This window comes from Lissotriton helveticus, chromosome 1_1 (genome assembly GCF_964261635.1).
Source record: "Lissotriton helveticus chromosome 1_1, aLisHel1.1, whole genome shotgun sequence".
Lineage (NCBI taxonomy): Eukaryota > Metazoa > Chordata > Amphibia > Caudata > Salamandridae > Lissotriton > Lissotriton helveticus.
The window spans coordinates 1283585280-1283611781 of record NC_136057.1 but is presented as its reverse complement, the minus strand read 5'-3'; the positions used below and the strand labels follow the sequence as shown (position 1 = coordinate 1283611781).

Here is a 26502-nt window from a genome sequence, read left to right as displayed (position 1 = left end):
ACCTCGTAGATTCTCTGTGATTTTCTCAATGACCCACCACCTCAAGCTATGTTCTGGGTGTTCAAATCTGCTGAAGTGATCCACCAGTGTGGCACCCTGAACTTTACAGCGTACCCGACTCATGTGTTGCAGAATCCGACACTTTATTTTCTGCGTGGTGTGTCCCACATACAGAAAACCACAAGGGCACCTAATTGCATAAATTACCCATGAGGTATTGCAGTTGAATGACTTGAAACCAATTTTGATGGTAACTGGTTGTGTCAATCGTTTGCCCGATCAACATATCTATTGCAACGTGAGATTGTATCCACAATAGTGACGTGAGGCTATCAACAGGAGCCCCGCCCCCCCTCCCCCAAATAAGATAATCGTCCTTACCAGGTAAATTGAAGGGAATACAGCTCCCATTGTTAAGTATTTGTCAATAATTTGTTAAAAATCTCCATTGTATGGAGCCTGAAGTGCACACTGATAGTATCGTTTGATTATAGGTATCGTCTTGTCATGGTATTTCGCCCGTCAATCACCAGCGAGGATTGTATTTGTATTAAGGAAACTTGAAGGGGAGTTGGAATTAAGCACCACCTCCTATTTGCATCTCCCCCGTTCATTAGGGTAAGAGAAATGACTTTACCCTCACGTGGAGGTAGAGTTTTTAATCACTTTCATTTACCACGGTTAGTAATTTTCTATTTTACATTTTCCTTAGGGTTATTATTATCCCTTGGTTGCCCTTGTATTTGTCCGTCCAGTCCTGATGAAGACTCGCACTCCCCAGGTTCAAATCACCGTATGGGCATAAGACGAGTCGAAACGTCGACGCCATTTTCATTTAACCTTGGACCAATTTGATATTGTATATAGTGCAAAAAAAATCCTAGGACTTATATGCCTGGATGGAATAACATTGTTTTTTGATCAAAACTTTTGGCCAGGTTTCCAATATAACAATATATATGTTTGAAATTGTTTGTTGAAAAATATCACTATTCTTTTGATCACTACTATGAATTTTCCTTTCTGAATATTTACTTCACACTCTTGATCACGTTTTTTCTTGCACACTTTTCTTTCCTCTTTGGGCGACCACTTTATGTGTTTTTATCTATTCAAAAATGATGTTGTGAAAAAATGATTTTCCAAGAAAATGAAAAACTAAATTAAAAATCTCTTTTTTCTAACCGTGGTATATGTGTATCTTGTGGTACTAAGCTTTCCAGTACAATTAGAGCAGACTGTCTGTAGGTGCTCTAAACAAATAAATGAGTAATTGATGGAATATACTGTCATAATCAATAGGTTCAGGACCATTGTTTTTTGATAATACTGTATACCCAGGTCCATGCCTTAGGGTTACCCCATTTTTCTTAATGGTTATTCTGCTTTCAAGCTGATAACCAAGAAAGCAGTCAAACAAGCATCCTTACTTATGGATAAAGCAGCAATGGCTGGCAAAAACCACGCCTGTATCGTTTTGCCGTCATATACCCACTTAAAACCTCAGGAATTTTTGAAAGAATGCTTCAGGGACCACTACAAAAGGAAACTAAGCCTGTTGAGGCTGGGCTGGGCTGCTTTTTGTCCAAAGATCTCACGCCAAGATGGCTACGGCTGTGGGCAACTCCTGACTGCCGCCTCTGTGGCAACGGCGCAGAGTCTTTACTGCACCTTATATGCATATGCCCGGCACTTCAGAATCTCAGAAAAACGCTTCTTCAATCACTTATAAGAGAAGCCCAGGTGAGAACTTGTAGGGCGGCGGTGTTAAGTTGCCTAAGTGGAACTTGGATAGAACTTTCATGCAAAACCATAAAAATTTTTAATCTCGCCGCCGTAGAGCTGGAAAACAGGGCAGCAACCAAAGAGGTCTCCGGACAATAGGCCAGGCTTTGGCCGGCCACGGACTCTTCCACTCTTTTCCCCTCCTCTCCAAACGGTCGCCTTCTTGTACTACGAGTTAAGAATTAACGTGCCCCCTGTTTGAACTCCCATTATTCCCCCATACCTTTTCACTTCCCCCCTTCTTATTATGAGTTAAAAATAATGTGCATCCAGAACGAACTCACAAGATTCCTTTCATTCTTTCTCCTTTCAGACCTTTCCCCGCTAATTTTGCATATTTTATTATATCAGTTTTTAAGTTGATTTAAAGTGGATTTTGTGTTGTTTTTATGATGAAAATGTTGCTTGCATGGTGGTAAGTCCACCCTTTTATGATTTAAAAAAAAAAATCAAATAAAGTATTATTACCAATAGTCAATCCTAGTCTACCTGTTGTAATGGGCCGCATAGTGTGTGTAAGCAGCGGTGGATGGATTGCGCTGCCGCCATATATCAATTAAAGTCAGGGAATCACAGATTTCTAGGAGCACCCTTCGTACGAGTGGTTTAGTGGCAGTGGAGGCAGATGAGCAGTCCAGTGGAAGGTTTAATATCAAATTCAGATCCCCGCCAATGATCAAGTTACTTGCATCTAACCGGGCAAGCTGCGACTGTAGCTCATGGAAAAAGTCAGGGCAGTCAGTGTTGGGTGCGTAAATACACAGCAATTGTGTCCCATCAATTTCCCGGTAACAATAGTGTAGCTGCCTTCTCTGTCACAAAGAACGGAACATAAATTAAAGGGGACCCTTTTGCGTATGAGGATTGCCATCCCCCTGGCTTGATTACTGAAGTTAGAAAAATAGCGGTGCTGCCCCCCTCTTAAAGCAAATCATGTGGTTTCTACCTTGGGTAAGTGCGTTTCTTGAAGAAATGCAATGTCTATATTATGTTGCTGCAGATAGTGTAGGACATGTTTCCACTTCCTGTTGTCATTGAGCCCCCTGACAATCGAAGACAATAGGGCCAGGTCTTAGGGGCCCGCAATAGTGTCTATCCTAGCCATCCGGGTAAATTAAATGTCGAAAGTATAGTTGTGATCTGAAAAAAGGACTGTGGCTGAACAGTGAGCATAACTGAGCAATAACAACAATGTCCCCGACATCTTCCCCCCCCACTCCCGCCACCCAGCCTCACGTCCCCCATCGCTAGGAGCAAGCCCCAACAGACAATGATACCAAACCTCCCAGGATCATTCAAAATGATGCAGTAAATAGAAGCAACAGTTCACTAGGTACCAAACTGAGATTTGCATGGTCTACACCTGAGGGGTAGGCAAAGCTCCACATGGTTACCCAGCACAATGAAACTATACATGTCGTAGACATGATAATATCCCAATAAACATACATCCCAAACAATGGACACTTCAAGTTGTGTTATGTCTATGTCTGTTCATTCAGTGGAGAAGAGCTCCACGCTGGCGTAAGAGCATCGTCGCGGGAGAGAGGTCCCGCCCCGTCAACTGTCTGCTGGCCGCCCTTACTTTTATAAGTCTGTCAAAACTCCTGGACATCATTGGGTGAGTCAAAAATGCGTGGCCTTCCATTAATGTCCACCCGCAGCCGCGCCAGATAGAGCATACCATATTTGAGTCCTACGTTTCTGAGGTTGGCTTTGACACCATTGTATTTATCTCTTGCCTCTTGCACCATAACTGTGAATTCCGGGTACAGGGCTAGCCGGGACCCCTGCCAGGTCATGTCACCCCGCTCCCTAGCCAGTCGCAGGACAGTGGCTCAGTAATTCTTAATGCGGGCCAGGATGGGTCAGGGCAGGCACCCAGGATTAGGATGAGGGCCCAGGGTACGGTGAGCGTGCTAAACCATGATACCAGGGGTGAAAGCTTCTCTGCCAAATAGGTCAATGAGTACTGTTTCGACGAAAGTGTCCACGTGACCAGTGTTTGTAGATTCAGGCACCCCCAAAATGTGTATGTTGTTGCGCTGACTACGCGCTTCTAAATCCTCATTTTTGACCTCCTTGAGAATGCGTTCCACTCTTTCTAAGCGCTTTAATGACTGTGCCGAACAATCCTCAATCTCCGAAATCCTGACCTCTGCTACATCAAGTCGGTTGTCGTGTACCTCTATTTTTGCCCCAGCCCCTCCAGCTGTTTGTCAAGAGAGTTGAATCTACCACGCTCTGATGCCGGTCCTCATCTCCTGCAATGAGTCTGCAGCGGTCGAGTACTCTCCTCTCAGGCCAGAGTCCTGCCCACCCTCCGCCATGTCTGGGCCTGTGTCCTGTGCTTTGTCTGTCAGTTTTCAAATGGCAGGACCCTTTGCTTGGGATCTTTACGGCCCATGCCGTTGCGTAATGAGAGGTAGGTGGCAGTGGCAGTGTCAGCGGCACTGCAAGCAGCGGCCAAGAACTGAGCCGAGGGTATGGCTGGGTGCGCCAAGAAGGGAGTGCCAAAGGACCGGTACAGTGTCTTGGCTTGATGCCCAGGGTAATAAAAGGGGGACTGAGGCAGCGTACTCGGATGTCACCCCAGTACAGCAGGAACGGTACTAATGCGTTAGTTATGTGGTGCAGCCATGTCCAAGGAGAGGATGAGTGGTTTTCTGCAGCAGATAAGGGCCTCAAGATGGCAGCCACAGGCTGGATCTGTTGTCGGGACCGGCGCTAGGTGGAAGCCTAGCAAGGTTTGAATGGTGCCTGCTCTAGTGGCGGGTAACACAGACTGCTCCGTGCGGGGTGGACGGGTGCAGAGCACAGCTAGTACTTCCACTCACCTCCCCCGTGCACAACTCCGCTGCCCATGCCCAGCACACTCACCGCAATCTTCTCCCCGGGCAGGCTGTAGCAGTGGAGCGCCAGGATGAAAGAGGCCCGGGTCCATGTGGAGTCGGCGTCCCGCCACCGATCGTAATGGCCCAACCCCCTTAGCAGGATACGGGCAGTCCTTGCTATGAACGGGCACTACCACTACATCTCAGGAGCTCTCCACACGCTCCACATCACCACTGCAACAGGCAGGTGCCCCATAGCTGGCAACAGTGGCTCAAGAGTGAGGGATAATTAGGATGTGCGCAGGTGATTCAGCAGAGCTTCAGCGCCGTGCGGCCATGTTGGTCGACGGCCTGGCAATGCCTCCTAGTTCAGCATATCTTTGAATGCTCGGCTATTTTATTTAAATGTGAGCAACAAACTTGAACTTTTGGTAGAGGTTCTATCCCCATACACCAGTGGTAAACTGAGAGTCTCAGCAATTGTAGTGGTTATTTAACTGGAACTCCCCTCAGTATAGGAATAAGAAATAAAACAATTGAAATAGAATCTTTAATCTAGAGTTTAGTATTAGAAAAAGGCTGCCTTTGACTTTTACAAAGCAATACCACACAAGGCAAAGTTCAATATTGTACTCCTCTGTTAGCCTGTCCCACACTTTACCATTACTTTTTGTCCCACATCGATCTCACAACTCCCTCGTCCATCTGAATTGCTGGTTCCCATCATATTTATGCCCATGCCTGTTCCTCACTGCTTGGTCTGAGGCATGTATTCACATTTCATCCCTTAGGTCCACCCAGGATATCCCGTTATCCTTTAACAATACTTAAACCAACCATGGTGATGCTGGACCACACAAATGTTGAACTTATAAGCCCAAGATGCAAAATGCTTACAGAGAACTTATCAGAAATCCATGATTCAGGCAATGTGACTGTGACTTAGAGCATACTATAAACCTCCCCAAATTATGGCATTGTGATGATTCAATCAAAAATTATCAATTTAAAGACATGTTCAACACCTTGAAACAACAAAAGATAGACTTCTTATAATACCATCCCCAACATAAGTGTCACTTCTGGGTGTTAACAAGCATAGACATAGAACTAGGGGCCTGATCTATAAGTAGGCCGGTCGCAAATAGTGGGTAAAAATTGGCACCAACTTTTTGCGACCGTCTGTAATTTGTCAATGTGACTGGTGTATTAATAATATGAGTCACAAAATATTCAGTCACAGGGGGCTGTAGAACAACCTGCCTGATAAATATATAAACTAGTCAGGTCACTATTTGTGACTCTTGCCATTGGCTACAAAGGAAGGAACTGGTGCCTGCAAGGAACAATAGGTACCATCCCTCTGTTGCGTTCCGAAGCAGGGCCCACTTTGTTTCAAAGCAGCATGTTCCTTTAAGAAAGTGGCTGTGCATTAAAAAAATGTTTTTAGTTGTTTGAGAAGTGGCTACAATCACATTGTACCCAGGGATCTTTAGCAATTCTTTATCAGATTCAGCAATATGGGTCTCTTGTAAGCATAGAATATCGACAGGATCTTGTCGTAACAGCTGAAATAGTTGTGCCCTTTTATTTCCATTATTAAGGCCTGCGATATTCCAGCTGCAGAGTTTTACTCTCCCCATCTAAGATGATAGTTCCCGACCCTGGTCTTCAAAACGAAGTAAAGCATATAACCAAAAACTCCAAACCTTAAATTGATAAACTGATTCCCTCTTATTAGCATCATTTGATCCATCTGCAGAGTTTTACTCTCCCCATCCAAAATGATAGGCCCCGAGCCTGGTCTTAGAGCGAAGTAAAGCGTGCAACACCAACTTCCAAACCACAAACTTATAGACGGATTCCTTCTTATTAACATCAATTGATCCATCATACATAACTTCTCAAACAACTAAAACACGGGGGGTCGCTATCTTGGTAAAATCTGCAATTGGCGATTCTAGACGCAGACTAGCTGATAAACATGGCAGATGGGCTATAGCTCAACTAAAATCAGGTCTTACTATCTGCACACTATATGGGTCAAATTTGGACGATCCCCTATTGTTTAGTGACCTAGAAATAGAATTGGCTTCTTGGCCGGGCCCCCTTATTGTCTGCGGGGATTTTAATATCGCTTTAGGAACCTTTATAGACAACCAACTACCTCTGAAGTATAAAGGACGTAAGCCTAAGGTTTATAGAGCCCTACGCCAATTAATGGATAGTCATAATTTACTTGATGTCTGGGATATGAAGAAAAAAAATTATTCTGGATTTATGTATTTTTCATACCCGCACAGCAAGTATGTCCGAATTGACTATATTCTGACATCTTTAGCTTCGGACTTGTTTGATATAATCAAATCCCCAAAAACAATTTCTGATCACAACGCCCTTATTCTCATATTTGATCTGTCGAACTTTATTAGACCCAAACACCAATGGTCTTTTGATAGAAAGCTTCTTGTTAACCCGGAATTTGTAACTCATATAACCACCTGGGCTCAGGCATTCTTCGATTGTAATCAATTTAGTGCACCCAGATTGATTGTGTGGGACTGCTTCAAAGCAGCATTAAGGGGCGAAACTATATCGTATGTGGTTAAGTCTAAAAAGATAGAGGATAGCATCAATCTTAAGCTTAAATTGGAATTATCTAATCTTGAGGCGTATCACGCTACCCAGATTCATCAAGGAGACTCATCCTCTGACACTCTTCAAAAAATACTAGTTTTAAAGACTGAAATTAATAGCTCCTTAACTCGAAAAGCCGCTGAAATATATCAAGCAAATAAAAACAACATATATGAATCTGGAGAAAACGTAGGTAGGCAACTAGCCCTCCGAACGCGCCAAAAACAATCCTATAACAAGATAAAGATGATTGAGTATGAGGGTCAGCAATACACCACCTCACAGGATATTGCAGGGGTTTTCTGGAAGTATTACCAGAAGTTATATAAAAGTGAAGATTTATATTCCGGTGGAGATATAAAACAATTTCTCGATACTTAGATCCCAGCTCTAGAACCCAATCCCCTGATTGAGGAATCAGTTAAAGAAGATCTTGAAAGAGAAATCTCAATCACGGAATTGGAGCTTGCCTTATCTGATCTCGCAAACGGCAAGGCTGCAGGTCCTGACAAAATTCCTTTGGACCTTTATAAGGTTCTGTCTAAACAAATACTTCCATACTTACTGGATCTGTTTTTGGGGGTTCAATATCATGCAACACCGCCGGAATCCTGGAAACACACCAATATAGCGATTTTTCCCAAAAAAGGCAAGCCGCCACAGCTTCCTTCTTCATATCGGCCCATATCCCTTATAAACTCTGACTCAAAACTATACGCCAAGGTCCTTGCTAACCGGCTGAGTCGGGTGATCGAGCGTCTTGTCTCCCCGTGGCAGCATGGCTTTATTCCCGGGAAGGGTACCACGGATCATACCCGGAGAGTCATTACCCTATTCGACATCATGGGCGCCACGGGGGGAGAGATGTCGTTGATACTTCTCGATGCCGAGAAGGCATTTGACCGTGTGTCATGGCAATTTTTGTGGAACATCTTGGAACTTAATAACTTTGGACACAAGTTCATCAATGCCATAAAGGCCTTATATGTTAACCCAAAGGCTAAACAATCCATCTGTGGTTTTGAGTCAGAGTTTATTGAGATACAAAGAGGCACAAGGCAAGGCTGCCCCTGCTCCCCGATATTATTTTCCCTTTATATTAATCCCCTAATTTTAAAGCTGCTTTTTTCGCCCTCTATTCAACCTGTCAAGGTGGGTCTGTTCTCAACAAAAGTATTGGCGTATGCCGACGACGTGGCTGTTTTAACTACCAATCCTGTTGATGCAATCCAGGAAAATGAGTCAGCCACCCAGATCTTCGGTTCCAACGAGATGGGCCTAAAGTTCGCCACACAGAAGGGATCCAATGTTGCCTTCTTCAAAAGAGGAGAGACCACGGCCAGTTTCCAACAATCAGAAACTCGACCGGTGCTGAGGGACTGGCAGCAGATGGCATGGAGGGGAAGAGAGAGCTCTTCTTGGAACATTTTCCAAAACTTGTGAGGTAGCGGGTCCAGAGGGGAGCCTGAGGACACCCCGTTGGCCAAGACACAGAAATCCTCAAAAGAGGGAAGAGGGAAGTTGTTCAACTGTACCTGCTTTCCATCTCCCTTCAATGACCCTGAGATAGATATCAATGCGGGGTCAAACGGAGACTGGGGACAAGGGATGGCCGGGGACGAAGGTTACTCAGAATAGTGGCAATCTTATCCTCGAAGGCTTGTGTCAAAGAATCACATAAGGCTTGAGAAGCCGGAACGTCGTCGATGGCACAGGCAGGGCGAGAGAGGTCCTTGACGATCTTAAACAGGGTCTGGGATTTATTCGCTGCTTGCAGCAGCGTCTCCTCTAGAAACCTGGCTTTGGCACACTTAATCTGTGCCTTGTAGTCCAGCAGAGTCTGTTTAAACAGGACTTTGTCAGACTCAAGGTACTGCTTTCTCAAGGTTCGTTCCGCCAGCTTACACTGAAGTTTCAACTGGAGTAGATCTTGCGAGTACAAAGGCATGGCAAGCTTAGTCCTGTCCCTAGTTTTCCGCAGAGGGGCCATTTGATCCAGTGAATCTGTGATTTGCCGGCTAAGGATCTCATAGCTCTCCTCCACGCTACCTCTCAGAGTAAAGCCCTCTGAGAGCAGGGTTGGCAGGCTCGAATATTTCAGGAAAGTGACAGGGAACAGGGTACTATAACTTCAAGAGTAAAAGGGCTATCCCTGGACAGTTGATGGACATAAGAGTTATTACCTAGGTGTAATACTCTATTCTTCCTTATTTATTTACCATCCACACTAAACAACACATCCCAATCACTGGTCACAGACTAGAAAGCAACGTATTACAATCTATTTTATTTAAAATATTTCATAAAATATGTCAGTAAGAATTACGTTGAAAACTACTGACTACATCAAAAATAGAGACATCTCATAATATTAAAAAACTCAATATTAAAAACAGGACATAATGCAATTGGAAATATACAAATTGTTCAAAAAGGGAACATGTGTACATAACACATTTTAAAAAGACTTATTTAGAAATAAAGTACATAAATTTCAAACCACAAGAATAATTACATAATACATCATCAGTTAATAGGACAAAACATATAACATAACCCCCTGGTTTCAATAAAGCACTCAATATTGCTACTGATTAATTGATTCAAGGAACCTTCATACGATTGACTGGGGATTCCCAGTATTTTACAATACTATATCTTCAGGCTCCCCTTGGTTTTTGTGAATTCTGTGTAGAAAAGTGCGTCGACGCGTTTCGGTGTTGTCACCCGTTGATATGGTCACACCTTCATCAGGACAGTATAATTATTTGGATGACTGTTTCATACTCTCCAAGATGGGAAAGATCACCTATTAGGAGAAAATGTGCTTTGCCTATTTTTGGAACATTAAAGGCACTCTCAGCTACCTGGAGAACAGGTTAGAAAGTGCATGCATAAATATAAAACCGTTAGCCACTTTAGTCTTTATTTTGCGTTTGTTATTTTAATTCTAATTTCATCTTTTTCTCAAGTATATATTGCCTTCAAATAATGGCATTTTTAGCTGCCCCCATTTAAACATTGGAATCTAGAAGAATACTATATAGGAAGTTAGGCTCTGATGTGGGTGCCTTGACCGTACAACATTGTGACTGGCAAAAATCACACTTGAAACCACACGATACTTTGAGGAAAATGATAACACATATTAAACTCCATAACACAAGTGCACACATGACCGAATCAATATGGTAGTCAATTCATAGCCTATGGGTTAATTTAATGGTTCACTCCTCTTACTTATAGACTGGAGACTGCAAAATGCATGCCAGTGCTACGGTAAGAGAGGCTGCACTGAGAGGAAAAGTAAGTAGTTTCAAAACAAGGATAGGGGGCATCTGAGACTTATTCCTTAGGTCTTGGGCCCTAGAAGAAATTAAACTCTAGTGGTTTAGAAAACAAAAAGTTTCAGGTTACAGCATTTCCAGATCGACTTTCTTCCATCACCCAAAGGGAAATTATAACTGTGAATGTGGAGCATTATCAATACACGTCACCTAGCCAACGGGATTTGTAATATCAATAACAACTAGTGTACGTGTTTTACACCTGTAGTAAGAAAACCGAAGTCTATTTGAGAAGACAGAATGAACTCCTTTCATAAAGCACTACATTACAATGCCCAAGCTACTTGGCACACAATCTAGAATTATCTGGTGGATGCAGATCCTCTAGAAAGACTAACACCTTGTTACTAAAACTACAACAATTCTATAAAAAGACAATTTGCAACAGAGCTTTCTCAGGTATTGCCCTGCGAATTTGGAACTCCTAAAATCAGACTGATTCCCTCATCTGCATCTTTCAAAAAATATGTAAAATTACTACTTATGAACAAATTCCTGGCCTAGGTCATATAATTCGACTCAGGACTTACACCCATGATTAACACTAGAATTGTCGGACCATTTCTAGTGTTTCGTTGACCTGTCCTAGATATATTATCTTCTGCAACTTGTGAACTCACGCAACTGGTACTTCTCTTCATTTTGTTGCTGTTTGATTTCCGGTTCTCATATTTCTGATCATTTGTACAGCCCACTGATACTGTTAAAGGTCATATTCGCCATATATAAAACATATTAAATAAATAAAAAAAAAATATATAGGGTCATGTACAGTACTTTCAGAAGTATTGTTGCACATGTTCGAAAAAGGTAATTCATTTCCACAGTTTTCTGCTATGCCTCTTGAGAAAGGCTTTCACAAATACAAAAGGGGTGACCTTATTCAACAATGCTGCTTCCACTAGTTAGATGCACACTGCTTTTGATCCTTTTCGACGCTTTCCATTACGGGATGCCAACAGCATGTAAAACCGAGCTTTGCTGTCCTCGCTCCTGCGTGCTGTAGAATTTCAAACTGTTGACATCTGCATCCCTGGCGACTCTTTTGGAACTACTCTAGAGGTATTTATTTTCAGGCTTTTGTAAATTGATACAGTGTCCCCATTTGGCCACTTTGGAGTGTTGGAATGTCTATATAAAGGTTAACGGTTTGCCATTGTTTAACTCGACTGCCACGCTTTCAAATGCATCTATCGCTTTTAAGATCCGAGAATTGGAATTTGAAGCATTCCTGTTTGTATTCTCTGACAGCAAGATTTCTTTAAAAAAAAAAAACAAAGGCCTTGTCTCACAAATCTACAATTAGGGTCTTACTTGCTGGTTCACCAATGTCTAAAGCAAGTCTTGGGCTGCCATAGGCTCTCCTCATGAATATTTACAGTAAAGTATCACAAGGTTTAAGGCTGCTGTGCCACAGTCTCAGGTGATGTAGTTACCTAGATGGTAATGATGGGAATGCAGTGGCCATTGCATTTGTCATATTAATCCACATTTGGCTCTGGCTTGTTACCCGGAAGATGGTGTTAAAAACAGATGTTATGTTATGTTAAGTTGATTTATTAGGCGCACAGATGCTCCAGCAAAGGAGCGTCCTGACGCCCGTCAGGTAGCAACACAACACAACAAGGTAAGGGAAAAAGAGCAAGGGAGCAAGATCTGTAAGAAAGGTTGGCAGAGGAGTCAATATTCCCCTGGCCCTGTACTTTTTGATGACCAAGCGCTCATCCGACAATGTTTATTTACATATTTTAAGGAAATCTGTATTTTTCTTGTTTTATTAATGACTAGGCAGCAGGTACTGGAACTGCAGTCTCCTCTCCTTCTTTGCAGTACATGTGTTTTAGGTCAAGCGTCAGCGCGCATGCGCTGTCTGCATGACCTATTATTTTCAGTATAGGTATGCAATCCTCCCTGCTACTTATCATAGGTTCATTCCTGTGTCAGTGTTCTTCTGCGGTTCCTCGTTGGGTGGTGCTCCCATACATCACTTCCGTTTTTCGTTTGGGAGCACCGGCCAACTACGGTTTCCTTACACGGTAGGGGCTTATTAGTTCCTGTGGGGACCACTTCTTTTATTTCCTGCTCAGGTCGTCAAACATCCTGGACCGCTGCCCTTCCACCACTTCCTGTCCAGCCTTTAGACAGGAAGTGGTGTGCAGGGTCCATCCCTGCTTCTTGGCTGCTAAGTCATGCTGTTAGCTAGACCTGGGCAAAGCACTATGCTACGCTCCTGTAGTTTGTGAAGTTTGCGCTACTTCGCACTATGCGAACTGCACGTAGCACAGTGCAAACACGCGTAGCGTAGTGCAGCAGTAATTTTTTGCTTGCTCGTGGTCCTCAACGTCAAGTTGGCGACCGCAAGCAAGCAAAATGACATCCCGGCGAGACTTTTTCCTCGTTCGCGATCAGCAACATCAAGTTGCTGATCGCAAGCGTGGAAAATAAACCTCCCGTCGAGATTCTCAACGCGGGGAGTTCAGGTTTCTCATTGCGAGTGGTCACGTATGCTCGCAACCGCTCGCAATGAAAAACTACCAGTCCGCGTTGAGAAAGCTGCAGCTCGAGTAAAAATCTACTCGAGCGGCAGAAAACTACAGCTCGCACTGTGCAAGATGCCGTTTTCAATGATTGCACAGTGCCGGATGCTTGTCCGCACTGTGCAATCATTGAAAACGGCATCTTGCACAGTGTGAACATGCTACTACGCAGTTCGCGTAGTGCTTCGCGTAGCTCGCGTAGTGCGAAGTGCACTTTGCTTAGCTTCGCGAAGCGCTACTTCGCAATCTACGCCCAGCCCTACTGTTAACCCTCCAATGTGAGAGTCTTGTCAGATGGATTTACATAACCACACTCACTGCAGTGTTCTAATTTACAACCACAGAATCACTATGACATTTTAATAGATTTAATTCTTTGCAGGCGCTAACGCGAGACCTAACCATTATTGGCCCACAGAGAGAGGCACACTTGCACAGACCACCTTCTCACCATCACAGAGTGACCCCAAGTTTACATGTCGAGTGTTTTTTCCGTTACGCCATGAACCGATGGCTGTCAGAGAACGCTGACGCCTTCAGGGCCAGCTGGATTTCTTATCTCTGTATTTTGCACTCTGGTTTAATTTTAGATACACTGCACTTCATAAGAACAGTGTGAGTCGCTGTATAAACATTTCATAAACTTCCGCGGAGCAGTGTGTTTATTCCACCTACACTTTCAAACTGTGAATGGCCGCACATTTGTCACATGTTTGGCAGCCGACTGCTTCACCGCTCTATTAGACTGCACTTCCAGCCAACTATCTCTTTTTGGAAAAGAAAAAATAGTGACAAAGTCTGTAGGTTTGGTATCGGCAAAATGACACGATAGTTAATTTGTGAACACAAAAATAAAAAGATGTAAAAAAGAAAACATAATGTCACATACACTTCACTGCAAGAAATATGTAAATTAAAACAAGCATGAGCAAAGGCTATAGGTCTCGCCTACACAAAATCTATTGACTTTGTAAAAACAAATGTTTTATCTATGTTTTATGCGATACCAAAGGGGATGATGGACGGAGCGTTTGAGCAAATCAAACACTCACCCCCAGTCAACAGATTTGGGTTTAATCCATCATCATTCTTTAGCTCACTCCACCACCCCAGTTCAGACATGGCCATATGCAAATCAGTCTGACCCTGTGCCTCATGGGAACAGTCCAGCCCGAACTGCCAAGCCATGTCTTCCCTGGACCAAACACAAGCATACTGGGACCGGTTTCGGGTTCATAACCCTCATCAGCTAGGCTAGCTTGAATCCAGTGGCAAACTGAGCAGTAGACCCACGTCTGGGTATACCCTGCCAACTTAGGGCGAACAAAGCGATACCAAAGGGTATGATGGACGGAGCGTTTGAGCAAATCAAACACTCACCCCCAGTAAACTGATCTGGGTTTAATCCATCACCATTCTTTAGCCCACTCAGCCACCCCATTTCAGACATGGCCATATGCAAATCAGTCTGACCCTGTGCCTCATGGGAACAGTCCAGCCCGAACTGCCAATCCATGTCTTCCATGGACCGGAAACAAGCATCCTGGGACCGGTTTCGGATTCATAATCTTCATCCGGCAGGCTATCTTGAATCCAGTGGCTAAGTGAGCAAGGGACTCACGTCTGAGCATATACTGCCACACTTAGGGCGAACAAAGCGATACAAAAGGGGATGATGGACGGAGCGTTTGAGCAAATCAAACACTCACCCCCAGTAAACTGATCTGGGTTTAATCCATCACCATTCTTTAGCCCACTCAGCCACCCCATTTCAGACATGGCCATATGCAAATCAGTCTGACCCTGTGCCTCATGGGAACAGTCCAGCCCGAACTGCCAAGCCATGTCTTCCATGGACCGGAAACAAGCATCCTGGGACCGGTTTCGGATTCATAATCCTCATCAGCCAGGCTATCTTGAATCCAGTGGCCAAGTGAGCAAGGGACTCACGTCTGAGCATACCCTGCCACACTTAGGGCGAACAAAGCGATACAAAAGGGGATGATGGACGGAGCGTTTGAGCAAATCAAACACTCAGCCACCCCATTTCAGACATGGCCATATGCAAATCAGTCTGACCCTGTGCCTCATGGGAACAGTCCAGCCCGAACTGCCAAGCCATGTCTTCCCTGGACTGGAAACAAGCATACTGGGACCGGTTTCGGGTTCATAACCCTCATCAGCCAGGCTATCTTGAATCCAGTGGCAAAGTGAGCAGGGGAACCACGTCTGGGTATACCCTGCCAACTTAGGGCGAGCAAAGCGATACCAAAGGGGATGATGGATGGATCGTTTGAGCAAATCAAACACTTACCCCCAGTCAAACATCTGGGTTTAATCCATCATCATTCTTTAGCTCAGTCCACCAGCCAAGTTCAGACATGGCCATATGCAAATCAGTCTGACCCTGTGCCTCATGGGAACAGTCCAGCCCGAACTACCAAGCCATGTCTTCCCTGGACTGGAAACAAGCATCCTAGGACCCGTTTCGGGTTTCCAACCCTCATCAGCCAGGCTATCTTAAATCCAGTGTCAAAGTGAGCAAGGGACCCAAGTCAAGGCATACCCTGCCAACTTAGGGCGAACAAAGCGATCCCAAAGGGGATGATGGACGGAGCGTTTGAGCAAATCAAACACTCACCCCCAGTCAATAGATCTGCCACTGGAATCAAGCTATCCTGGCTGAAGAGGGGTGAAACCCCGAAACCAGTCCTAGGATGCTTGTTTCCAGTCCAGGGAGGACCTGGCTTGGCAGTTTGGGCTGGACTGTTCCCATGAGCCACAGGGTCAAGACTGATTTGCATATGGCTGGGTTCAAAGTGGAATGGCATGGTGAGCATAAAAACGATGGATTTAGGCCCAGATCTCTGTACCGGGGTGAATGTATGACATTGTTCTGTATTCTGTCTATCAACTGTTGTTTTTGCATTTGTCACCCCGAGTGGGACGGGTATGCTCAGACGTGAGTACCATGCTCTCCATGCCACTGGAATCAAGCTATCCTGGCTGAAGAGCGGTGAAACCCCAAAACCAGTCCTAGGATGCTTGTTTCCAGTCCAGGGAGGGCCTGGCTTGCAGATCGGGCTGGACTGTTCCCATGAGGCACAGGGTCAGACTGATTTGCATATGGCTGGTTTCAAACTGGAATGGCATGGTGAGCAAAAAAAACGATGGATTTAGGTCCAGATCTCTGTACTGGGGTGAATGACATTGTTCTGTATTCGGTCCATCAACTGTTGTTTTTGCATTTTTCACCCCTATTGGGACGTGTATGCTCAGACGTGAGTCCCGTGCTCTCCATGACACTGGAATCAAGCTATCCTGGCTGAAGAGGGGTGTAACCCCGAAACAGGTCTTAGGATGGTTTGCATATGACTGATTTGCATATGGCTGGGTTCAAACTGGAATGGCATGGTGACCAAAAAACGATGGATTTAGACCCAGATCTCTGTACTGGGGTGAATGTATGACATTGTTCTGCATTCTTTTTGCATTTACCTATGTTTTACAGCAACGTGGTTGAAAGTAAAAAGAAATAAAAAGTGGCGCAGTCAAGGCTGGCCTTTTCATTATGGCTAAAAAAACATTGACACAGCCAAATAGCTCTTTTGGGTTTGTCAATCTATGTTTAGGTTGAGTGTCAGCACACATTCGCTGTCTGCAAGAGCTATTTTTTTCAGTATAGGCGTATATTGCTGCCTGCTATTTGCCATAGGTTCATTCATGTGTCAGTGTTCTTCAGCGGTTCCTGGTTGGTTGTTGCTCCCGATACATCACTTCAGCTTTACGTTTGGGAGCACCTGCCAACTACAGTTTCCTTACACTGTAGGGGCTAATTAGTTTGTGTGGGGACAGCTCCTTTTATTTCCTGCTCAACAAGGGAAAAGGGAAGCAGTCTTATAGAACACAGTAAACGCCGATATTTCTTGTTTGTCATAATATATGATTTTTTACACCGTGTTTCATCTTTATTTTTTTCTTAGGAATTTTGTATTTGAAAGCATTTAAGTTAAGGTGCACTCAGGACCGGACTGGGTGTAGCGGGCACCAGGTGTTTTTCCGGGGTTGGCCGCCAGGGTGGGGGCCGGTTTTGGGCCTCGCCCCTGTGGGCCGTTTATGTTACTGAGGGCTGGCAATATCGGCCCCTGCAACAAAATCGGCAGAAACCGGCCCTAGCAAACAGCTTGCTGCACCCCTCTGCCCTGCGGGCCGGCTGAGGTGTTTGCCAGGGCCGGTTTCGGTTTCGAGTCCAGCCTTGGGTGCCTTGAGGCAGCCTTGCACTATTCCCTCTCTTGTGCTGCTTATTTTCATATTTCTCTGGTATTGGGCATGCTGTTGTACTGCAGTGCTGTATTTATGATACGCCTCTTCTCCCCCTGTGCAGGTCTTCAAGGTGGACGAATGTTCTTTAATGCTCTTAAAGAAGGCGACACCGTTATTTTTGCCAGCGATGATGACCAGGATCGGATCCTGTGGGTACAAGCCATGTACCGAGCCACTGGCCAGTCCTACAAACCAATCCCATCCAGTCAGGCCCAAAAGATGAACCCCAAAGGAATGAATGTGCAACTGGAAGCGGTGCAACTTTGTGAGGGTTTATTATTTCTTATAATATCTTGATGTGGCTTTCTGCTGACCCTTTTTGTACAGTGTCCCTTTGCTTCACACAGCAAATGTTCAAAACCATGTGCATGCTCTGCTTATAATTTGCCTTGAGAAGAGGCTTTCGTGTTCTGATGTGGCTTGAGTTGATTGTTCTGTGAGATTATTTTACAAGATGAATGTCTGGATTACTTACCAGTAATCTTTATTACTTTGATGTTCACTTCCTCATTCCAGTCCTTGCCTGATGAGGGAAGGGCCCACCTCCCTGGACTCACACCCCATATCCAGGTTTCCTTAAAATTAAGCCCCTTCCTTGTTGTTTCCTTACCTTCCCTGCCCACTGGTGGGGCCATTATGCATACCTGCGTCAAAAGAACTTCCTGACCATACCAGGATGAAATAAGAATGAATGATAAGGAAGGGAGAATTGGTACAATTAAGATTATCGATAAAAACATCCAGCTATTACAGCCCCCTCCTCTTCCTCATACTGTTCCTTGCATCGGCTGTACCAAATCGGTATGTCTTTTTTGTTATCCTGAGGCCCCCAAAAAAACACAGCAGCAGACAGTAGCAATGCCAACCAAAACTCTCTAGAGCAAGGCTACCTGTGAACAATCAAAAGGCGTGGCATAACCGGAAAATACACAGGTACCAAATACAAGTCCAGTCTCCTCTGCTACATCAAGGCTGTAATGGAATACAAATTTGAGCAATGAAAGCACATTACTTCTTACAGAACAACCCTGGATGGAAAACCCATTCTGGTTCCATGCAAGGTAAATCACAACCTTCACCTCACATCTCAAGGTCTCAGTGGAGGACTTGCTTTTAGCTATGTCAACACTGGTAAGAAGGCAAACGCCTAATCTATACTCAACATACGTGTGAAGGATGGCACTGGCAGCCCTCACGTTCAGTGAATGCAACTGTACTGCCACATTGGAAGATGGATTCGAGCAAAAAAGGAAGAACCACCTCTTGGTTCCAGTGAAAGAGAGAGTTAACTTTAGGGAGTAACCCCATACTCAAGACCACGTCCAAGCGATCTTCAAAAAAACCTCAAGCACAGGGTACGACACAGCAGACATTCCAATTGCCCAGCCGATAATCAGTGGCATAGCCATTAAAATAAAACCTGGAGGGTTAAATACGTTTTTTTCATTCAGCCTAAAAAGGCACTGGTGCATCCTAGGGAATGGCAAAAACCCAGACCTTCTGTTTCTATGAGATGAAATCCCACAATAGCACCTTTGCCAAGGATTCAATTGATAAAAGACCAACCCAAGGATCCTTGGGCATGTTTAGGGTTCCACTAAAAACACTGGGGTCAGTGACCTCGCCATGTTAAAATCCTCTTGCAGTAACTGAAGCACCAACTCATGGTCACAATGAAGCCGAGACAGCAGCCTAAATTCACTCCATTTAGGAAAAGATGCCCAGTGTCCTCTGGGACGCATGACTAGAGGGGCCTTGGTAGATAAGGTTCTAGCCCTTTCAGCCTCCACACTGGCCACCTTTGACAGAGGCAGAAGGTACACTCCAGCATAGGAAGGCAAAGGGAAACTGGCTGCTGGACCGAAAACTGTGTCTGCCATGTGACAAAGGAGAGGTAAACAGAGTTTCTGACGCTGAAAATAAGAACCTCTAACAAAAGAGCCCACTCCTGCTGATGTTTTGTCAAGACATGGAGAATGAAGTGAAAGGGCAAAAAGGCAAACATGAGCCCCAACAGTGGTGGACTCAGTACAGCATCTGTCACCTTTGCATCCTAATATGGGGAAGCTCCAGAAAATCTGAGGAATTAAGGTACTGAATTGTTGGCAAACAAATCCACAAGTGGAGATCCAAACTGGCAGTCCATCAGGCTCAGCATGTGCTGATGAATGAGGCTTAACCACATATATGCACAACCTTAAGGGACACCACAATAGACTCTGCCCATTACACTATCTGAGATAACAAAAGCTACAGAAGCCAAGATTTCATCCTGCACTTACAATTCCGATAAACTTTGTTCACTGTGTCTGTGCTAACCACAGCTATCCTTGCCCTTGTCACCGTTGAAAAACTCTACAGCACCCTGTGCACACCATCTCCCTCCAAATGAATTAGTGTACCCTATGACCCTGCGGTTAGGTGATCTAGTTTTGCCCTACAACACAAGCTGCTGCCATCTGTGGTAAGCACGGAGTAGGATGGCAAAGGGATAGGGAACACCCTTTACCCGCATTTTTTACTCTGCATGTCTTTACCTCGCATTTGTTACTCCGCAAAAACTTTTACAGCGCTGAGCTTTACACCGCAAACTGTTACAACGCATTCTAAAAGTAACGCCCCCCTGGAGTTAGAATAGTAATTGCTTTGTAATGTGGAATGCCCCGGTTACTTACCGGTAATCTTCATTACTCCGAGTCCATGTCTTCCTCGCCACAGTAATATACATATGAGCCTCCGGCTCCACACAGAACTCCAAGTAAAATAAAAGAGCAGCGCTCTAGTCTCCCCTCCCTCCTCCAATATGGCCCCAGAGGCTTCCTCCAATCACATAAAAGGACACATAACAAGCAGCCCAGCCTGAAAAAACCAAGCCGCAGACATGAAGCCACCACCAGGGCCGGGAGGGAAGGGAAACTATACTGTGGCGAGGAAGACATGGACTCGGAGTAATGAAGATTACCGGTAAGTAACCGGGGCATTACCTCCTCGTCCTGTCTTCCTCGCCACAGTAATATACATATGAGCCGATACCAAAGCAATCAGCTTCATGTAAGGAAAACAGACCACATCATCAGTGCAGCGAAACATATTTTTAATATACAGAGGCACAACAACCCAAAAAATGGACAACCTCTTAAGGCACCCCAGCAGTCAAAACAGAAGAGGCAAACGAAACAGAACCCCCACCCCCAATCTGGAGGCGGTAATGGGACATGAAGGTATGCGGAGAAGACCACGTAGCAGCCCTGCAAACATCCTCCATAGACACCCCTTTGAAAGAAGCCCAGGAAACAGCAACCGACCTGGTGGAACGACCCTGAATAGGAAGAGATGGAACCACAGAGACCGAAGCATAAGCCAAAAGAATGGCTTCCTTAATCCACCGACTGATCGTGGACAGGGAGGGCTTCATACCCTGACGCGACAAACCATAATTAACAAACAAGCAGTCAACCTTACAAAAGGGAGAAGTGCGAGATATGTAAATCAGCAAGGCACGCCGAACATCTAAGAGGTGCAAAAGGGACTCCTCAGCCGAGGAGGGATCAGGACACAGAACCGGAAGAACCACCTCGGCAGACCGGTGAAAAAAAGAATCCACTTTAGGAACAAAAGTGGGATGAGGGCGCAAGACCACACGGTCCGCCAAAACCAACAAAAACGGGGCAGAACGAAGGAAAGCACCCAACTCCTCTACACGCCTGGCAGAGGCAATCGCCACCAGAAACACCACCTTGAGAGTCAAAAACTTCAGGTCCACAGACTCCAAAGGCTCGAAAGGAGCCAACTGCAAGGAACGCAAAACCAAAGGAAGGTCTCAAGGAGGAGGACACATGATAGGACGTGGTCGCTGGAAAGAAAGAGACTTAAAAAGTCGAGCAACCAACGGAGAAATGGAAACCAAAGGCAGGACATGAAAAGCCCGAATGGCGGCCCACTGAGCCCGAAGGGTCGAAATGGCCAATCCCAACACAAACCCATCGTTCAGAAAGTCCAGAATGCGAGCCGGATCCAAAGAATCCAACGTCAGCCCATGAACAACACACCAAGAAGCAAAATGATCCCAATGCTTGGCGTAAGACTTAAGCGTAGAAGGCCTCCGGGACTGCTGAATGACACCAGCCACAGCCACCGAACAACCCTCACGCATCAGAGACTCCCTCTCAAGAGCCAGGCCCGCAGACCCAGGGAACGGAACACAGGCAGAGGAAGAAGAGGACCCATCAGAGGGTACGGCACGAACGGCAAGGGCCACCCCGGAGACACAGCCAATTCCCTCAGAAGGGGAAACCAAGGGCGACGCCGCCAACAAGGAGCAATCAGAAGCACCAACGACCCCTCCCTCTTGATCTTCTGTAACACAGCTGGAAGCAGGGGAACAGGGGGAAATGCATACAGCAGACCCTCCGGCCAAGGGAACGAAAGGGCGTCCACCCTCCAGGCATCCTGGCAAGGCATAATCGTGCAAAAACAACGGGTCTGGGCATTGTCCTGGGAGGCAAACAGGTCCACAATCGGACAACCAAACATCACCCGCAACCTCCTGAACATCCACCTCGTGAGAGACAAGGACCCCATGGAAGGAAACACCCGGCTCAGACAATCCGCCACAGTGTTCTCCGCACCAGGTAGGTAGATGGCAGACAGGGACTCCAGATGCACCTCCGCCCAAGAACCAATCCGACGAGCCAGGCAACTGAGGGAGCGAACCCTGCACCCCCCTTGATGGTTCACATAAGACATCACAACCTGATTGTCCGTCCGGATCTGCACGTGGTGACCCCGAACAAGATCCGAGAAGTCCAACAGACCCAGAAGGACGGCCTTCAGTTCCTTGTAGTTGGAGGAACACGACAAAACCGACTGAGGCCAAATCCCTTGAGTCGCCGAAACCCCCAGAGTAGCACCCCATCCCAGCAGGCTGGCATCGGTAGTGACCACGTGGGTGGGAACAATCAGAAAAGGGCGGCCCTTGGACAGATGACCCACGTCCAACCACCAACCCAGGACCACCCGAACCTCCTCCGACATAGGAACCAGAACATCCATATCTAGGGAACAGGGGTCCCAAAGCGATAAAATGTGGGACACCACCGGGTACATATGGAGGCGAGCCCACGGCACCGTCAACAATGAAGCCGACATCAGACCCTGAACTCGTAACCACAGGCTCACAGGATGAGAAACCCCCACCAACAGGGAACGAACAGCAGACATCAGGGACAAAACACGGGGAGGGGGCAGGAACACCATCCCCAACTGAGTCTCGAACAGAGCCCCAATGAAAGTCAATTCTTGAGCTGGAACCAGGGAGGACTTCGGCACATTCACGAGGAACCCATGATGCTCCCGGACATGGCACACCTTCCGGACATGCAACTCCGCCTTAGGAAGAGAAGAAGCAGAAATTAGAATGTCGTCCAGATAAGGAAAAACACTAACTCCCTCACCATGCAAATGTCCAATAAGAGGAGCCAGAACCTTAGTAAAGATCCGGGGAGCAGAGCAGAGCCCAAAAGGCAATACCTGGAATTGGTAATGACGACCCTGCACACAAAACCGGAAAAACTTCCGAAAGTCTGGATGAAGAGGAACATGAAGGTAAGCATCCTTCAGGTCCAGCGATGCAAGGAAATCCCCCAGAGAGATCAGAGGAAGGATCAAGGGAAGGGAAACCATCTTGAACCGTTGGTGAGGGATGAAAGTATTCACCCACTTCAGGTCCATCACCGGCCGAAGATCCCCGGTGCGCTTGGACACTAGGAAAAGTATCGAATACACCCCTTGCCCCAACTGATCGCCGGGCACAGGAACGATCGCCTTCTTGACCAACAGGGACGCAATGCCGTCCAAAAGCGCCAATCGTTTCACAGGATCTCTCGGACAAGGAGTGGCCCTGAAACAGTCTGGGGGTGTCCGGGCAAATCCAATGCGCAAACCCTCCGAGATCACCTGAAGCACCCATTGGTCCGACACATTCTCCCGCCAAGAGTCCAGGAAGCAAGTGAGCCGACCCCCAACCGGACCCACACCAGCAGCGATCCAGTCATGATTTGGAAGCGGGAGCGGAGGAGGCAGAAGCTCCGGAGAACCGGGACTTATCAAAGGAGGGAGCACCCCGGCCACGCCCCCGTCCACGAAAGGGCTGACCTGCCCGACCCCTCTTCGAGGTACCAAAAGACCGCTGAGAACCAAAGGCACGGAACCTGCCAGGACGGTCATGAGCAAGCAGTTTACGGTCCTCCGCCGTCTTCTTCACCATGTCGTCAAGAGAGGAACCAAAAAGTCTAACCCCCGAAAAAGGGATTTTCATAAGCAAGTTTTTCTGGGCAGCATCAGCCTTCCAGGAGCGGAGCCACAACTGACGCCTCGCAGCCACAGAGGATCCGGCCGCAGAAGCAGCAGCCCCCAGCGAATCAAAGGAGACATCGGACAGCAGACGAACCTGCTGCTCCATCATCGCCAGGGTAGAAGAAACATCCTCCCCCTGGTCCAACAACTCCGACAGAGACTGAAAATCCTTTAGTAAGGACTGGATAGTGTAAGAGGAATAGGCCGCAGCCCTGATAGAAAAATTAGCAGCTGCAAAAGTGCGCTTCACAGCACAATCCACCTTGCGGTCAACCGGGTCAGCAGGAGAAGAGTCCTCCGAGACAACGGACCCATGTGAAGACATGCTCGCCAACAAAGAGTCAACCTTCACGGAGGCAGGGAATTTGACCGCAAAATCCTGAAGAGGGTACCTCTTACTCAAGAAACGAGGAAAGGAACCTCTGTCCACATCCTTCCATTCATTCTCCAGGACCTTCAAGACAGAGGAATGGAGAGGCAAAGAATCCGGCTCAGGACGATGATATTGCGAAAACAGATCGTCCTCCAGAGGCACCACAGAAGCAGGGAACACCAAGTTTTCGCGAATGTGACCCAGCACCTCCTTCAGGTCGGCTCCCTGCACAAAGCGACCCCTGACATCAACTTCCTCCTCAATCTCTGAATCAGCATCAGCCTCAGCGCCATCAACTCTCGCCTTTTTAGTAGGAGGGATAGGAACAAGACCCTGCAAAGCAGCAGAAACAGCAGAATTTATCATCTGCTGCAAAACCTCCATGGAAGGAACTTGCACCCCCGAACTGGAAGCTACGTCCAAAGAAGCAGGAGCCCCAATACCAGATGAAAGATCCATGACAGCCAGCCATGTAAGTGAAAGAAAACACAAACACAGGCAAAACACTGAACAGCCCGTTAAAATAGGACCCGAGGTTGCTAAGCAACCAAACCAATCCCACCTCGAACCCAGCCGAAGGCTAGAAATGCAGCCGGAAGAACCGCGCGCACCCAAATGGGAGAGGTAAAAAAATTGAGGCACAGACCGCATCGCGGCAACCCGCGAAGGCGTCTCCAGCCGCGCAGAGACACCACGAGGCAGGAAACCACTCCGGTACGAGTCAGAAGGTAAGGGAACATACAAAGAAGCCTCCGGCTCCAAGAGATCCCGCACCCGGCCGCGCAACGTCCGCTCAGCAGGACGCACGGTCGGGAAAGGCAAGAAAAACAAAAACGGCAAACAGGACCCAAGGCGTCCTGAAAAACAAACCAGCCGCAAACAGAAACCACTCCAGTCCGCTGAAGCAGGACACGAGGCAGCTAGGCAATAGAAGGGGGAGACAAAAACTTTTAAAAAACAAAGCACATGAAACGACCACAATAACCACGAACAGTAGTCAGCACACACAGCAAAACTAACGTCCCCCAACTAGATACCACAGGACACAGGGAACTGCTAAAGCAGGAACCCAGCCCCACTCACCTGACCAGCAGGGAAGACACAGCACTCGGAGAAGTGCAGAAAAAAAGAACAGGCTGGGCTGCTTGTTATGTGTCCTTTTATGTGATTGGAGGAAGCCTCTGGGGCCATATTGGAGGAGGGAGGGGAGACTAGAGCGCTGCTCTTTTATTTTACTTGGAGTTCTGTGTGGAGCCGGAGGCTCATATGTATATTACTGTGGCGAGGAAGACAGGACGAGGAGGTAAGGCATTGTAATTGATTGTGCTGTAAAGCCCTGCGTTGTGAAAGATTTTGCTGATTAAAAACTGCGGGGTAAAAGCATGCGGGGTAAATGCAGTGCTTTGTGGGGATAAGCTGTGCGGCAGGCAGCGTGCAAGATTTTTCCCCAAATGCCACGCCTGCCCGGCACACCCGCACGCACCCCACCACGAGTCATCAGCGGTTGAGGTGGTTAGCCCGGACCAACGACGTCGTAGTGCAGGCAGTAGCAGCAAGCCTAGGCCACCTATCAAATAAAGGCAGACAGGCAGGCCAGTGCCCAGCCGCCCACCACCACAAGTAATTGTAAGTAACAGACATGATAAGCCATTACCATCGCTGCTTTATTTTGATGGGTCGTGGACTTACGGGTCGCGTGACGTGACAGTCACCGACGTGGTAGCTGCGACTCCCGCTGGGCTCCACTTGAATTCAAGGATTACGTTAAAGCGGCCCTGCACCCTCCACTGCTCTCATTCTTCCAGCCTTCCCTTCCTTTCCCTTCTCTTCTCGTGTCCTGGCCTGGGCCGGGCAAATTGCATATGCTCAGGTGCCCGAGCTCGGCGCCAGAGGCATGATAACTCGGGGCAGGCCTTGGACTCGTCACTCGGGGGTGGTCACAGTTCACTTCATATGCATGAAGTGACAAGTTGACGCACTTCGGTACCTCTCTGGTTCCAGCAAGCCGAGGCTTCCACCTCCAAGGCATGTCACATTTCTAATCAACTACATTCAAGGTGCAGCCCGTAATTACCAGTACAAAGTACTGTGGAGCCGGATATACCGCCAATGTGCTGTGGGGCGAGGACCAGTTTTTTAAAGTGCGCATGTAACTTCTAATGTAAAATTCTAAGTGCTGCAATATCCCTTTAAAGTATGGCGCTCGTAACTACCAATATAAAGTTGGGGAGGTTATGGGGGAATGTGCACTCAAAGTCCAGCGTGCAGCCTATAACTTCCAGGGTAAAGTAAATGGGGCAGTGATAGTCATT

At 46.6% G+C, this 26502-nt stretch overlaps 1 protein-coding gene across 5 annotated transcripts in view; it reads left to right on the top strand.

Moving 5' to 3' along the window:
- CADPS2 (calcium dependent secretion activator 2) overlaps positions 1 to 26502 on the top strand; it is a 2489915-nt gene that overhangs the window by 1331824 nt on the left and 1131589 nt on the right. For all 5 annotated transcript variants that reach the window (XM_078680818.1, XM_078680809.1, XM_078680789.1 and 2 more), the window contains exon 11: positions 17525 to 17728. In XM_078680818.1, the coding sequence (XP_078536944.1) occupies positions 17525 to 17728 (204 nt within the window). The remainder of the gene's footprint in view (positions 1 to 17524; positions 17729 to 26502) is intronic.